The 12,287-nt window shown below is 43.3% G+C and overlaps 1 protein-coding gene across 2 annotated transcripts; it reads right to left on the reverse strand.

The window, feature by feature from the left end:
• Positions 1–1,173: 1,173 nt before the first annotated feature.
• Positions 1,174–9,751, reverse strand: LOC110520378 (high-affinity choline transporter 1-like). Of its 2 annotated transcripts, none has more exons than XM_021597658.2 (9): positions 9,638–9,751; positions 8,705–8,942; positions 7,606–7,719; positions 7,360–7,515; positions 7,085–7,233; positions 6,811–6,954; positions 6,513–6,666; positions 5,321–5,538; positions 1,174–4,959 (listed from the first exon to the last, which is right to left on the reverse strand). In XM_021597658.2, exons 2-9 carry the CDS (start codon positions 8,886–8,888, stop codon positions 4,306–4,308), a joined length of 1,773 nt encoding a protein of 590 aa, XP_021453333.1. In that variant the 5' UTR covers positions 8,889–8,942; positions 9,638–9,751; the 3' UTR covers positions 1,174–4,305. The 2 variants fall into 2 exon arrangements, with proteins under 2 accessions (XP_021453333.1, XP_021453332.1); XM_021597657.2 differs by having other exon boundaries at positions 8,705–8,990; positions 9,638–9,744.
• Between the last annotated feature and the right edge of the window lie 2,536 nt (positions 9,752–12,287).

The following is a 12,287-nucleotide window of genomic DNA, read 5'->3' on the forward strand; positions in this document are numbered from 1 at the left end:
GTCTCGCTTACCGCGTTGCGCTACCCAGAGCTATTGAAACAGCCGGTCAGTACTCTCTTTATACTAGCTGTGTACAGATAAAGCTCTCACGACACTGATTATATAGTGCATCCGGAAAGTATTCAGACCCATTGAGTTTTTTCCACATTTTGTTATGTTATATCCTTATTCTAAAATTGATTAAGTAAAAATGTTCCTCAACAATCTACACAAGAACCCAAATGGTCACTCTGACTGAGGTCCAGAGTTCCTCTGTGGAGATGGGAGAACATTCCAGAAGGACAACCATCTCTGGAGCACTCCACCAATCAGACCTTTATGGTAGAGTGGTCAGACGGAAGCCACTCCTCAGTAAGAGGCACATGACAGCCCGCTTGGAGTTTGCCAAAAGGCAACTAAAGGACTTTCCGACCATGAGAAACAAGATTCTCTGGTCTGATGAAACCAAGATTAAACTCTTTGGCCTGAATGCCAAGAGTCACGTCTGGAGCAAGCATGGTGGTGGCAGCATCATTCTGTGGGGATGTTTTTCAGCGACAGGGACTGAGAGACTTGTCAGGATCGAGGAAAAGATGAACGGAGAAAATTATAGAGAGATCCTTGATGAAAACCTGCTCCAGAGCGCTCAGGACCTCAGACTGGGGCGAAGGTTCACCTTCCAACAGGACAACACCCTAACAACAGCCAAGATAACGCAGGAGTGGCTTTGGGACAAGTCTCTGAATGTCCCCGAGTGGCCCAGCCAAAGCCTGGGCTTGAACCCGATCGAACATCTCTGGAGAGACCTGAAAATAGCTATTCAGCGACGCTCCCCATCCAACCTGACAGAGCTTGAGAGGATCTGCAGAGAAGAATGGGAGAAACTCCCCAAATACAGGTGTGCAAAACTTGTAGCGCCATTCCCAAGAAGACTCGAGGCTGTAATCACTGCCAACGGTGCATCAACAAAGTACTGAGTAAAGGGTCTGAATACTTATGTAAATGTAATATTTACGTTTTTGTTTTTGCTTTGTCATTATAGGGTATTATGTGTAGATTGAAAAAAAATATTTTATCCATTTTAGAATAACGCTGTAATGTAACAAAATGTGGAAAAAGACAAGGGGTCTGAATACTTTCCAAATGCACTGTATGTAATATATAACACGAATGAAAGACAAATGATCAATATGCTAAATAATATAATTTATTTACCTCACATATTCATCACCATAATTGTTATGGACACTGCATAAGTAATAAATAAATTCTTAGCTTTTATTTCTCCTCACCAAAAGGATAAATCATTTCTAACGTTGCATTAAAAAGTATGATCCATTTGTTCATATGCTGACTTTGTTGGTATATACATGTATCACACAAAAATATACATTTCCATTTACAACATAGAAGCACATTTAGTACAGCCAGCCGAGCAACTGACATGATTATGTTTCTTATTCTTTAGTTTAAACAATGATATATTTTCCAGTGATAGAAGATAAAACAGCACAGAGTCGTCTCCTTGGTGAAGGAGAGGAGACTTTACATTCACATTTTGTACAGATTGCCTGGACACACAATTCCACTCTGACACTTAGAATATAGCATCAGGCCAGCATCAGACCAGCTCCCAATACTCCCAAAACGACCCATATTAAGGGCATAATTCAACAGATTCAAACAGATTCAAACTATAACTTAAGACTGTAAACACCAGCAGACCTTACCAGCAAATACAGTGGGAGGAGTCAACCAGAGAACAGAAATACAGTGGGAGGAGTCAACCAGAGAACAGAAATACCCTACAACATCAAATAACAACTGCAATTTCCATCACAATCTCAAATCTGTTTTCTCTGACCAACGTTTTGGTCAACAGACCTTCCTCAGTGTTCACCCATCAAACTGTAATAACTGTGATAACAGATAGGTAGCTAATTCACTCAGCATAGGACCAGCTCTGCTTCCAATCACTACAACCACTGACACCAAAACAACTAATGCTGTTATTTTCCTGTCTCAGCTCATAACCAGCAAAAAACACTAATCAAATGTCCTCAGGGCAGATGGACAGAGTGGACAGAGCAGAATTTAATTGATCGTGCCAACGGGTTATTGATACAATCCCTGGAGGGGAAATCACAACTCAGCCTCCACAAGCCCCCCTGCCGCTCTGCTGCCGCTCTGCAGTCAATGACAGTTTAGAGGGGAATAAACCATCATGGGGCAACTCTCAAATGGCACCTTATTCCCTGTATACACTACACTACCCAAACGTATGTGGCTCTGGCCAAAAGTAGTGCACTACATAGGTAATAGGGTGTAATTTTGGGAAGCAGATGGACTACCTAAAGCCACAGCCAGGTCCAATTTCAACCAGTACACCCATTAATAAAGCATTAAAGGCTTGTTCACCTATATTACTAACACATATTGAGTAAAACCTGGCCCTTATAATCTGATATAAGACTGTGAAATAAAGCAAGCGTTCCCCTCCAACACAATAGCACAGTATTAAACTTCTACACCTGCAGAGAGGAGGATTTTGGCACATGCACAACATGGAACAGAATTTGGGTTTGGCTTTTCAACCCTGTTCAAATCCAGTTACTATGAAAATAATGTTAGTACTGAATATTTTAACCTGTACCTGGTGATTGTGTGTAAATTGGATTAAGAGCGCACAATTTAAAAATAGCTTGAAATCTATTTGTTCTCAATAATTAAAAAACAATCAACGGTTTTGAATGACTGATATTCATATCTAGATCTATGTACAGCATGGACTCTAAAATCATTATTGCTCTATTAGTAAATTAATTATAAGTACATTTTTACGAACACACACAAACGCACAAACACACAAACACACACACACTTAAATATTGCACTATTCTCATCACCCTCTGGGCTGGCGTCCCTCTCAGACCTCCCTAGTGAGAGAGACAGACAGACAGTTATCTGTAAACTCTTGTGGACAGATATCTGCTCGTAAACCATATCATCTTTTGTGAAGGGATTGGATGCATTGGACAACAAGCAGCAGTAGTTCCAGTGTTTGGGTTTTCGTCACTGGTTATTTGAATGTATCAGGATTGGGAAAAGGCGGTGCTTAAACTGCTTCGCTTCTACTGCTTCGCATGTGTGCTTTGGCTTTGCAAACTGAAAATGTTCCATTTCTAACACATAACCACGCAGCTGAAATTACGTAGGATTTAAATTCTGGGTTAACCAAGATCAGTTACCTTACCTTTACATTAACTCAATTTACTGTAGCAGCACTGACAACAGAAAACTACAATGGCGGTGGTGTTCGCTTTACAGAGAGTCAGACAGTGGTTGATATGATGCGAACACGAGAGGGTTGGATGGCTAGATAGACCCTTTCCCTCTCTCCTCTGGACCTCAACAAACAGCTGTCGATTAACGATGACTTTGATGAAGAATCTTCAGATCAACCTAATTAATTAGTCTTCCTTCTGATGTAATATTCACAGAAGTCACATCTCCTAATGAATTCTTCTCCGTGCTGTATGACAGGAGCAGTCTGGTGTTGTTTATATCCCACTGTATCCTGCCAGTGGGTTTATACATCTGAGCTGAGTTACATTGTGGGAACAAACTAATAGAGAATGATGTGTTTTTTTTATCATACTTTTCTTTAGTAAATAATGTGTGCATTCATGGATATTTGAACAAAACGTCTTGTAATGTTTAATTAACTCAATGCAGAAGTGTTTGTGTGTGTGTGTGTGTGTGTGTGTGTGTGTGTGTGTGTGTGTGTGTGTGTGTGTGTGTGTGTGTGTGTGTGTGTGTGTGTGTGTGTGTGTGTGTGTGTGTGTGTGTGTGTGTGTGTGTGTGTGTGTGTGTGTGTACCTGTGGAGCCTCCTATAGCTCCTATGAGGACGGAGGGGACAGCCATGACCAGGCACTGAAAACAGAAAACTAAGATGGCGGTGGTGTTTGATTTAGAGAGTCAGTCAGTGGTTGATATGATGAGAACACAAGGGGGTTGGATGCTAGACAGACCTTCTCTGGGTCTCAGTTAAAGGCTCCATATCAGGGCTGGCTAACCCTTCTGTTGGAGAGCTATTGGGTATGCAGGCTTTTTCTCCAGCCCTACTATAGCACACCTGGTTAAGCTGTTCAAGATCCTGTTGAGCAGCTGATTAATAGCATCAGGTATGTTAGAGCAGGAGCAAAGATCTGCAGGATGGTATCTCTCCAGGAGGGCTGGCCACCCCTGACCTTGGCTCTACTTGGTTCTGGGTCCAGGTCTGGCTCTGGGTCTTGGTCCTGGTCCTGGTCTCTACTTCCTGGTCTCTACTCATGGTGGTTGTTTAAGGACTCAGGGCTGGACTCCTCATCGTCACTGAGAGCCTCTGTGTTCGTAAATGTCCCCGCCAGTGAGTTGCTGAGGTGCGTTTTGACCGGCGCCATCTCCGACAGGATGATGTTGTCACTACTAACCAGCGTGGTCTTGTCCATGATCTCCTTACTGTGTTTGGACACCACAGCATCCATGAAGTCATACTTATGAGACAGAGTCCCAGACTCAAACAGGTACTTGAGCAGGTAGGAGAAGGCCACGTTACCCAGGAAGGAGGCCAGCATGGAGACCGTTTTAAAGGGGAAGCGTTGCTGGATGAAGTACTCCACGTCTCCAGTCAGGTGGTGGATCTTCTCCTGTTGCACCCAGCCGGGGTAGTAGATAAAAGGGGGTAGTTTGAGGTAGGGTTCTCCTCCCCCGATACGCAGCAGCAGACCAAAGACATAGCCGGCCACCGAGCCGTATGTGTTGGTTCCCTTGATGAAGAGCACGCTGAGCAGCTGGGGGAAGATGATAACATACACCAGGTCGGAGCTCAGGTACCACAGGCCATACACGGTCCCCGTTAGCAACGCCATGGCGGTGGCAAGAGCGCCGAACACAAAGATGGTGATACGCATCACCCACACAATCTCACGGTCTGTCGCCTATTGGGGAGGAAGGAGAAGGAGAAGGGAAGGAGGGAAAAGCCTGTTTCAGTTTTTCTATTTTATGAACATTTCTATTTTCGTTAATCCCTCTTCTGTTTAATGTACAAATAACCTACATGAAAATGTTTCATAAAACAGTGTAATTTCTGTTAGATATTAGTTTGTGACACAAACCTGCATATTGAATAATTAGGTTTGAATATCTGGCTGTGACTTATTCACAGAAGGCCCCAGCACTGGACAAAAACTTCCTGGAATCTTTATGACTGAATTATTTGCTGAAAAAGCATTATATTCAGAAACAGAAACAGCACTTTGGTGTTGATTTTTTGCATCTGTGTGTGGTGTGTGAACTCACAGACTGTCTGAAGGCCAGCTGGTAGATGTTTCTGGCGAACATGGAACTGGCCGATAGAATGGAGGAGTCAGCTGATGACATCACAGCGGCAGACACCGCTCCCAGGCCAAAGAAGGAGATCCAGGGTGGGCACAAGTGCTGCAGCACGATGGGCAGGATCATATCTGATTGGTCTTTCTCTTTGGGAGGAATTGCCCCATATGTAGTCTGGTTCCAGTCTAGGGAAGACAACAGTCACAGCTAGTAGTTTACATACTTTTAGACCAAAATGTATATGGGCAGGCTTTCTAAAAGGTATATGTCCAGGGGTACTCAAATCGGTACTGCATATGTGTTTGAATCTGGCTGTTAGGTAATATCTCTAGTTTAGAAGCCATATTAAGACACTATTGTAAACATTTAATCAGCGATGACAGGGACTGTGTGTCTCTCCACAGAGAAATAAATCATCAGTCCATCAGAACATAACTGAGTACCTTATCTCCCCCTCCATTCTTCCACTCTCCCCTTCCCCGTCTCCTCACTCGTCCGTGACACCTACTCTCAGTCATACCCTCAGTCTGCCTCTCACTCGCTCTCTATCTCTTTTGCGCTCTCTCTTTCTCTCTCTCTCTCCCCCTCCCCCTTTCCCTTTCCCTCTCTCCTCTGGACCTCAACAAACAGCTGTCAATTAACGATGACTTTGATGAAGAATCTTCAGATCAACCTAATTAATTAGTCTTCCTTCTGATGTAATATTCACAGAAGTCACATCTCCTAATGAATTATTCTCCGTGCTGTATGACAGGAGCAGTCTGGTGTTGTTTATATCCCACTGTATCCTGCCTGTTGGTTTATACATCTGAGCTGAGTTACATTGTGGGGACAAACTAGTAGAGAATGATGTGTTTTTGTATCATACTTTCCTTTCATAAATAATGTGTGCATTCATTAACTCAATGAGGAAGTGTTTGTGTGTGTGTTTGTGTGTGCATGACTGTGTGTGTGTGTGTGTGTGTGTGTGTGTGTGTGTGTGTGTGTGTGTGTGTGTGTGTGTGTGTGTGTGTGTGTGTGTGTGTGTGTGTGTGTGTGTGTGTGACTGTGTGTGTGACTGTGTGTGTGTGTGTGTGTGTGTGTGTGTGTGTGTGTGTGTGTGCGTGTGTGTGTGTGTGTGTGTGTGTGTGTGTGTGTGTGTGTGTGTGTGTGTGTGTACCTGTGGAGGCTCCTATAGCTCCTATGAGAACGGAGGGGACAGCCATGACCAGGCAGCCTGCGGCAGCGATAAAGGACAGTACCTGGGCGTAGGTAGCTGAAGAGGCAGAGAGAACCCGTTGAAAATACACCTGCCACGGAATCCCCCCCAACATCTAGGGACAGAAACACCACAGTCAATACACACAATACAAAACAAACCAACACACAGCTTTATAGTGAATACATACTCCAAACCTAACCATAATTACATTATAGTCAATACAATTTGCTGAAAATTATAATGACTGATGACATACCAGAAGACAGAAGTTGTCGATCCACATCCAGGTGTCTGCTGAGTCTATCTTACCCAACCAGGGTGTCTGGTACACAGCCTCTTTAGCTGTCACACTGATGCTTGACACGGCTGGGTTGGACAGAGCAAATGGCACACTGACCCACTGAGAGAGACAGACAGACAGCAAGAGAAAGACAGAGATGAAATAAATGTGAATTGCCTTTCTTCCGGTTTGTGGAGCATGGCAAATCAGGTACATTTTTCCAGGCAAATTCCAGTGCTGTTGGACTCACCAGTCCCAGGAAGATACAGAAGAGTTGGACCACGTCAGTGTAGGCTACAGAATACAGCCCTCCCACCAGGGTGTAGAAGATAGCTATTAGGGCTGAGATCACCACTGACATGTTGATGTCAATGTCCACGATCACACTCAGAGTAGCCCCTAGACAAAACACATGGACATACACACATACACAGTCAGCTGCCATTTTCCATGAAGATTTTTCATTTGAATTGATGATGTTGAAATTGAATTGTGCACAACCCTGACTCTCAGACTGTGGCCTACCCAGCGCTGACAAGATGGCAGCGGACCAGAAAATCTCCCCCATAAGCGCCGGAATGAAGAGCAGCCCCCCCATACGCTTCCCGTATATCTGCTGGAACGGGTCCAGCATGGTGACGTATCCCCGGGAGCGCATGGGCTTGGCGAAGAACAGGCCACCTGGAGCACGAGAGAGACACATCATTAAGGAACTTCGGTCACTAAAGTAGAAGACAGAAAGTGTTGAACATGAATTTATCATGTTCTTACCTACTACCAGACTGAGGGCGTATCCGAAGGGAGCCTGTGCCCAGGCCAGGCCGAAGTCAGGCAGGTAGACATACTCCGCGGTCCCGTTGATGTAGCCGCCGCCCACCCATGTAGCTGAAGGAGAGGTTCATCACAGTTCAAGATACAAATATGTAACACACAGTATTTAGCCTTGCACACACAAACTAAACATATGAAATGGTTGAATTGTCTTTATAAAGTCATGTTTTCCATAGACTTCATTTTAGAGCCACGACGTACGAATAAATTGTACAATCAATGTCTTACAATCAAATATATTGATAACATTTGGTATATTGGTAACGTTTTATATTTAGTCAATACATCACAGAGCGTTAATAATCTAGATGTTATGCCTTGATAATAGATCGAATTAATATAAAATGCTGAGTTAATATCAAAAAGTTCACGTAGATCAATTACAATTATTTTCATGAGCATTTCTCTAACTCGCGGAAAATAAATAATTGATTACTTTTCGCTCCTAAAAAAGCCCGTAACTCCAGGGTCTGTTATTAAAATAGCATCAAAGACATTAGAAAACGCTCTGGGTCTTTAATGAACTCTTCCGTCAATTAATGTTGCTCTCATCAAAAACAGGGCTTTAATTCTGCCTTAATTCTGCCAATGATGCTAGGGGGATTTAAAATAGCCTGTCAATATATTGTGTTCTCCAATTCGATAGAACCAGCTGCCGTCGTTGACGTGTAGGTATTTGTTTTTTGCCAGTGCCTATTGGGAGCGTGGGTAAAACCAGTCCGGTGCTGATCTGACTGAGCCCTGGAAAAATAGTCAGCGGCATCTGTCTTTATACGTCAGTTGTCATTCCGTCATGTGAGGAACATGACTGATTTAAATTCCCCCATCTAAAGTTGACAAACAACGTACTATATGCCTCTCCAACAACAGGGCTGGGGTAAATTCACTTTTTATTTCAGTCAATTTAGCAAGAAGAGTATTTTATACATGATTTCAAAACAACCTTATAGACAACAATGGGATATTTTCAATTCAAAACTGAATTAGCCCAATGCCGCAACCCAGCCTCTCCAGGCAGTTGAACCAGGTCACAACTCACCCGTCATAGTGAATCCACCGACAAACAACCCAATGTCCCTCCCGCCCACCATGATGGTTTCACTGCGGTCCTGGCCCTCTGACACCCCTGAGTTCTTGTTCTTCCACGCGGCCCATATCCCCACGCCCAGAATCAGCAAGTAGAAGATCACTATAGCCACGATCCCCTCTGCGTGGACGGCCATCCTCTTCCACTGCCGTGATTAGTCTCTGTGCGAGTAACGGCTTTTCATTGAGACCTGTGCCAGGGATGGAGAGGAGAAGAACAGAAGCCACCTAGCCACTCCCTGTGAAGAAGCCTAGTCATCAGATCCACAATCAATCGTGTATCTTCTTAAAACAAGCAGCTTTAAATGTGTTATTGCTTCATTGGCTGATTAATAATAATTTAAAATTGTATAGGCTTCCAATAATATTTGACATGTGGGCTCTCTCTCTTTTTATACTCCCTTGTTGAAGATTTTGTGAACTGTTTGATTTACAACAAGTTGACCATGTACATAATACACCCAATAATGATTATGGGTTAAACAATAAGGTTTGATATGTGCGTAAAATACGGATAACGCATCCCGGAGCGCGCGCCCAGACATAATAATATAGTGCAGAGATCCCAGACATTCTAACCGATGGGTCTCTCTCTCTGTCACATCAACAAAATCAAAGAAGCACTTTCAGGTATAATTCCTGCTGAAGGCAGGGTTTTCGGGAGCTGCTAAAGCAGTAACATCGACTTTCTTTCAAAGATCCGCCACTCTTTCACATACACCTGCACTTCAGCTCATGGCTATTCTACTGTAACTTAATGAAATCTGAGTCGACATAGTTTGGCTACAGTTAATTAACAAACCATCTGAAACAAAAGACATGTAAAGACAACTGTTTGGAGAACGAGGTAGTGCCCCATCCAGGGCACAGAGGGGTTTTCTCCTACCTTTAGAGATGTCTCTTCAATGTACGTCGGCCGGTGGTTCTAAAAGCGCATCCAACTGGCTTTCCAGAGAAGGAAAAATGTTACAACTCAACGTAATCCACGCCACCCGTGCGTAATTCCCCGGTGTGGTTTATACACAGTTTGGGGGCTGAGAGAAAGAGGGGTGGGGGGTGGGGGGGTCCGAGTTTGTGAAAGACTTGAAAGGGAAAGGGGGTGGGGGGTTGTTTATCAATAAGGTTGACAGGTTGTGTAGACGAGGATCAGGAAAGGACAGAAATAGCATATTATTGGGAATGGCATGACGCACACCCAGGGGAAAGATGTCTTATAAAACACCCGGTTGGAATGGGCCCAGTTAACTCACCAGGTTTCATTTAGCGGTGATTGACGTTCACATAGGTGCCAATCGAGGCGAAATGGAAGCACTATACTTTTTACGCGTGAGAATATTGAGACAGTGGGCGGTTAGAATGTCCGATAGACGGCCTCTGTCTTGCTACATCCAGTGTTGGCGTATAACAATTATATTATTTATTTATCTGGTGAAACATGGGCCATCCTATGCAGGATAACGTCTGACATTATAGCCATGGGCCCAACGGGAACGATAATCAGTCAGATTGTAACATGTTAAAAATACATAAATTAGGAAATACACCTACACCAACATTGGGCTAATTTCGTGTGCAGTGAGTAGCTCTGTGTGCGGTTCGTTATTGCCACAGTGTGTATACGGGATAGGCAGCTAGCCATTTCTCAGTAAAGGATTTGGAGGAGAATGTCGCGATTGCTGTTGCTATCCATGGTGCTGAAATTTGGAAACAGGCGCGGGCGTTTGAGGGCGTTTCCATCCAATCTATCAGTTTTCTGTCTGTTCAAGCAACTTACTTAATGCAAGTACAATAATACTATTAAAGTCCACATTTCATAAAGGCATTGTCTAATTTCAAAGAGCAATGGACCTCTTTTTGCATCGATGATTGGAAAGGTATTTTCATTTCTATATTAAGACTGAACATGTTGACCAATTTAATAAATAGGCTAGCTGACTTTCTGTTTTGCGGATAGCTCCGACTCATTGGCCGTGCTTTATGTTGACAGACTGCTAGAGAGAGAAACCATAGCTTCAGAATACATTAACAACTCATAAACATGTCCACGCGCCTGGCGCGGCTAATAGCGCAGGTAGAATAAATCACAATGATAGAACGAAACGCAGTGTGAACATTATAAAATCCAGCCTTTACTGAAAACCAGTCACAATTTAAAAAACTTAAATTTAAAGGGACTTTGACTTGGACTTATTGAGATGGGGATTGGACACACTTGTTGGATATTCTAGGAACCTTTTCATTCATAGTCAATGTATAAATAAAAGTACTTTCTAAGCTCACAGCTTTGACTACTTGTCTGTTTCATTCAGCACAAGTTTGGTATGAGCCAGACAATGAGAAGCCGACGCCACTCACTTTCTAGATAGGCTGCTGGCGCCACCATGTGGTCTTCTTATTCCTTGCACAGATCACATTTCCGATACGTTTTTGTGCTTTGGCCCAGTAGGCTACTGTACACTACCGGTCAAAAGTTTTAGAACAACACCTACTCATTCAAGGGTTTTTCTTTAATAGCGAAGACATCGAAACTATGAAATAACACATATGGAATCATGTGGTAACCAATTTTTTTTTAAATCAAAATATATTTAAATATGTGAGATTCTTCAAATAGCCACCCTTTAAAGGCCTTGATGACAGCTTTGCACACTCTTGGCATTCTCTCAACCAGCTTAATGAGGTAGTCACCTGGAATGCATTTCAATTAACAGGTGTGCCCTGTTAAAAGTTAATTTGTGGAATTTCTTTCCTTTTTAATGCATTTGAGCCAATCAGTTGTGTTGTGACAGGTTAGAAAATAGCCCTATTTGGCAAAAGTCCATATTATTGCAAGAGCAGCTCAAATAAGCAAAGAGAACTGACAGTCCATCATTACTTTAAGACATTAAGGTCAGTCAATACGGAACATTTCAAGAACTTTGAAAGTCTCTTCAAGTGCAGTTGTAAAAACCATCAAGTGCTATGATGAAACTGTCTCTCATGAGGACCGCTACAGGAATATAAGACCCAGAGTTTCCTTTGCTGCAGAGGATAAGTTCATTAGAGTTACCAGCCTCAGAAATTCTACCCCAAATAAATGCTTCACAGAGCTCAAGTAACAGACACATCTCAACATCAGCTGTTCAGAGGAGACTGTGTGAATCAGGCCTTCATGGTCGAATTGCTGCAAAGAAACCACAACTAAAGGACACCAATAAGAAGAAGAGACTTGCTTGGGCCAAGAAATTTGTAATTTGGTCTGGAGTCCAAATTGGAGATTTTTGGTTCCTACCGCTGTGTCTTTGTGAGACGCGGTGTGGGTGAACAGATGATCTCCGTGTAACAGATGTGAAATGGCTAGCTTAGTTAGCAGTGGTGCGCGCTAAGTAGCGTTTCAATCAGTGACGTCACTTGCTCTGAGACCTTGAAGTAGTAGTTCCCCTTGCTCTGCAAGGGCCGCGGCTTTTGTGGAGCGATGGGTAACGATGCTTCGTGGGTGACTGTTGTTGATGTGTGCAGAGGGTCCCTGGTTCGCGCCCGGGTATGGGCGAGGGGAC

This window comes from Oncorhynchus mykiss, chromosome 3, assembly GCF_013265735.2.
Source record: "Oncorhynchus mykiss isolate Arlee chromosome 3, USDA_OmykA_1.1, whole genome shotgun sequence".
NCBI classification, from domain to species: Eukaryota; Metazoa; Chordata; class Actinopteri; order Salmoniformes; family Salmonidae; genus Oncorhynchus; species Oncorhynchus mykiss.